The 1,807-nt window shown below is 55.4% G+C and overlaps 2 protein-coding genes across 2 annotated transcripts; one reads left to right on the top strand and one right to left on the bottom strand.

The window, feature by feature from the left end:
* Positions 1–55: 55 nt before the first annotated feature.
* PPTG_19199 (hypothetical protein) lies at positions 56–289 on the top strand (the record flags this gene model as incomplete). Its single annotated transcript, XM_008917570.1, has 1 exon — positions 56–289. One exon carries the CDS (start codon positions 56–58, stop codon positions 287–289), a length of 234 nt encoding a protein of 77 aa, XP_008915818.1.
* Positions 290–312: 23 nt separating this feature from the next.
* On the bottom strand, positions 313–1,363 carry PPTG_24533 (hypothetical protein; the record flags this gene model as incomplete). Its single annotated transcript, XM_008917588.1, has 2 exons — positions 313–790; positions 853–1,363. A coding segment is annotated over one exon (337 nt), but the record flags the coding sequence as incomplete, so codon positions are not given.
* Positions 1,364–1,807: the final 444 nt, after the last annotated feature.

The raw sequence follows: 1,807 nt of genomic DNA, 5'->3' as shown, positions 1-1,807 counted from the left end.
CAGCGGAATAGGAGAAGAGGACGCACCACTGGAGCCACTGGAGGGCGTCCCGGGCATGGAGGACGTCGCGGAGAAGAATGCTCGGCAGGCGGAATTGGACAGGGCAAAGGAAGCAGCGGAGGACAAGCAGGCGGTAGCGGGGTCCAGATCGCTGTTGGGCATGGGCTGGAACGCGGCGTGGTTCACATTACAGACATCCAAGGACATTGCAGTGGGGTTGTACCACGGAGGAGATTATGTGCGAAGCATCTTGTATCCGCCAGAAGACAAACAGAAGAAGGACAAGTAGCGAGTGGAGGAATCCACAGTGGATGGGTGTGCGATGATAAAACTTTTATTATAAAAGGACGCTGCGTGTTGGATGCAGCAAATCTAACTTCGTGCGAGGAGGCCGAACCGATTTGCATTCTCGCCCGCCACAGGCAGCAGCGCCTTTAGCAACAGCCCCTGCTGAAGCATTACAGCAAGCTGTTCTAGCACTGTCGCGCTAGAATATCACAGCTAAGTGAGGCCGCTACGTGAAGGCTATAACTCGTTTTGGTAGGATAACTCTCAAATGTTATTTTTTTACTTGGAAACGTGGACTGGAGCCCCCTGGTTCCACCGGCAATGTTGATATGAGCTGCAGGCCCGTCAGCGTCATCTTCACTGTTAGTGATCGACACATCGCAGTTGACTCAACGGCCCACTCGCCTTGCTGCCTGTCATCTTCAGAGACGCTGCAATACCGCGGCGCTCAGGATTAAAGTCCCAGGAGTCTCCATGCGGAGGTGAAGAGAACTTGGAAAGCCTGCATCAATGACAGTGGAGGTGAAGAGAGCTTGGAAAGCCTGCATCAATTAGGTTACCAACTTTTACTCGGAAAGCCTCGACAGCTACGTGCTCTCTATCTGCTGCAGACTCGCAGCACTCCACCGAGAGGAAAGCGATGCCTGCGAGAGACACCTGCCGATCTCGTGACCCGCGCCATCAAAGGATCCGTCATGGATTGGAAGTGCGTGCACACAACGCGTCGTTCGATTGTAATCAGCGAATCACTTCGACACCGTTCTCGAATCCATGTCCGTCGCGATCGGCGATCGCGCATTCAGGGAGGCCTAAGTGGCTCTCGTCGAGCACCACCCATTCGTCCTCGAGTGTGGAGCGCCCGGAAGACGCGCAATGAAGCGCTGCGCTTGCCGCTGAAGGGACTCCGGTGTCTGCCGCGACGGTGCGTTGGTTCTCTCCGCTGCTAGATGGCTCCATTGCCCGCCATATGGGGCTCTCGGTCACGGGGTCAGTCTCGTCACCACCACCTCCGTTGAAGCGTTGATTCCGACCTTGCCCAGCTGTCCTCGCAGCAGATGGCGCCTGTGGCTCGGAGCCGTCGACGCTAACGCGATGCCGCACTCGGACAACGAGCAACACGACGCACTTCCATAGGCAACACGCTCGTCATGACAGCGTTCCCGTCTTCTTGGTAGATGCATGAGCACCCTTTAGATCTTGGTAGCAAAGGTGAAGGAAATGGAACCGAAGGACAAACGGCAAGAATTGGATCGACAATTAGGTTATATGTTACACTTTTATCTACAGGGGCCAATCCCTCACCTTCCTAAGCCGCTGCAGTGTTCTCGTGGGCTCTGCTTGCTTGGTAGATTCGCTCGCTCATGCACTAGGTATATCACACATGCGGTGCTTTACACCATCCGCCACTGTCTTACACCGCAAGGTCGCTGACACCCGAGGGGCTGGCCTCCTTGGGCATGTCCTGCTTGACGTCGTTCGAGTAGCCGTTGGTGCTCGGAGTCGAGAAATCAGACGAGAT

The sequence above is a fragment of the Phytophthora parasitica genome (assembly GCF_000247585.1).
Source record: "Phytophthora parasitica INRA-310 unplaced genomic scaffold supercont2.107, whole genome shotgun sequence".
NCBI lineage: Eukaryota > Oomycota > Peronosporomycetes > Peronosporales > Peronosporaceae > Phytophthora > Phytophthora nicotianae.
The sequence above is the reverse complement of the archived record's forward strand: the minus strand, read 5'-3'. Positions and strand labels throughout refer to the sequence as shown.